The 1,848-nt window shown below is 55.7% G+C and overlaps 1 protein-coding gene across 1 annotated transcript in view; it reads left to right on the top strand.

Annotated features, from left to right (window-relative positions):
* Window positions 1-1,848, top strand: part of LOC113216318 (protocadherin-16-like) — a 94,661-nt gene that overhangs the window by 76,132 nt on the left and 16,681 nt on the right. The window contains exon 2 of the mRNA XM_052265112.1: window positions 543-1,221. Coding sequence (XP_052121072.1) covers window positions 568-1,221 — 654 coding nt within the window. The 5' untranslated portion in view covers window positions 543-567. The remainder of the gene's footprint in view (window positions 1-542; window positions 1,222-1,848) is intronic.

Genomic DNA, 1,848 nt, shown 5'->3' with positions numbered 1-1,848 from the left:
GGTTTTTTTTTTTTTAAGAAAAAAGTTGGGGGGTTCATTTTCTTTTTTTTTAATGGTGTCTGTAACCGCTATTTCATCCGTTACGTACCGCAGCAGCCAGTGTGGTTCCCGCTCTGCCAAGCTCCCTCTCTACTCCCTGGCGCTCACAGAGCGGCAGGGTCGGCCTCGGCTTGTGTGTTCAATCATCTCAGGCCAAGCGAAGTTCAGCTCTTTGGCTTGTCGTAAAAAAAATTGCCCCCTTATTTTTTTTGGCGGTCGCGGCCGCGGCAACTTTGAGAATGTATTGCGATTCTGGGTTGATATACGTCTGTCTATTTTTATTAGCCCTGGAATATATATATATTTTCGGGGGCGGCGCTCCAGGTCAATGTGGTTCACTGGAAAAAAAAATCACGAAATCGTTTGGAAATGTTGTAGATAAATCTCATTTTTTTCTGCGATTTGATTTGCAATTGTAGAAAGTTTTGCTGTTTCTTTTGGTTGTGTGTTTTTTTTTTTTTTGAAGTGTTCGTTTTCTTACGATGTTCTTCTCTGTTTTGCAGATGACCGGGACGTAACAGAGGCGCCATGGAGCGTCTGCTGTTGGCCGCGCTGCTGCTCTGCGGCGCGGTCGTGTGGGCTGGCGAGCAGCACAACCAGGATGCTGTCAAGGAGGCCGTCCTCGACCACGGCCCGCACGTGGACGACCGACTGAACGAACTCGTTTCCGAACACAACGACCACGGCCTGGGCGACGACGGTGGCGGCGGAGGCGGTCCCAAGGGGGGAACGCACCTCCCCGACAAGACGTCACCCGCGCTCAACGAACTAGACGCCAAGACGGACGCCGACGAGTCGGATCTCGCTTCGTCGTCGTCCTCTTCCTCTTCCTCGGCCTCGACGTCCTCGGAGAGCGCCCCTGAAGCGAAGCCCTCGGAGGAGTCCGTGGAGGTGCCGACGAACCCGGAAGCTGACAAGACACTCGTCCCGGACACCAGCGAGTCCGCCTCTTCGGGCTCCGAGGACGAGTCTGCCGACGACGTGGCCGCCAACGCCGAACCCAACCCCGCCGAACTGAAACCCGCCCCCGAGGCCGACGCCCCCCTCGCCCCGGAGGAGGCAAGCTCCACCGAGGAGGTGCCGGTTGCGCCCAAGTCCACCGTCAGGGAGGTGAGCGTCGGCGCGGACGACCCCGAGCCGGAGCTGGACGCCGACGAGGAGACCGCATCCACCGAGTCCTCGGTAAGTTATCGTGGAGGAGAGTCCTCGGTCAAGAAACAAAATTATACATTTCCCAGTACCGCCGAGCTGCAGCAGCGGAACTCCTCCTGCTGGAGTCGTCTGGGCAAACGAGCAGAGACTCGGTTTCTCTCTCTCCCTCCCTCCCTCCTTCCCTCCCTCCCTTCCTCCCTCCCTCCCTCCCTCCCGCTATGGGCAAACCGATCGCAGTGGACACTGCGGTCCTGGAGAGGGGTTCGCCTGGAGCCCGCGCCTGCCGCTGGCTGGAGCGGTACGCCTCTCCAGGACTGTTGGTCCAGCTGGTTAGTGGGGGGGAGGTGGGGGAGAGTGGAAGGGGGTGCAGCCGACACGCCCGGATGGAGAGACAAACACGCCCCAAAACTTTCCGCATGGCGCATGGCGCTTTCCATTCCATGACCATAGAAACAGTAGCGGGCGGCGGCAGATTTCTACCTGTGTCTTTTATTTTATATTCATTACCAGTTGCTTCTTTTTTTGGTTATTTACCAATAGGGTTGGAAATTGCCAAAATTTCCGGAAAATAACGGAAAGCTGGGAATTTTTCCTTTTTTTTCCCAGAAATTTTCCTGAAAATTTCCAGGACTTCCAACCCTAACCTACAACATATGT

Source organism: Frankliniella occidentalis, unplaced genomic scaffold (assembly GCF_000697945.3).
Source record: "Frankliniella occidentalis isolate FOCC.00 unplaced genomic scaffold, Focc_3.1 Scaffold24, whole genome shotgun sequence".
In the NCBI taxonomy this organism is placed as follows: Eukaryota; Metazoa; Arthropoda; class Insecta; order Thysanoptera; family Thripidae; genus Frankliniella; species Frankliniella occidentalis.
Note: the sequence above shows the minus strand (reverse complement) of the source record. Positions and strands in the feature narration are given on the sequence as shown.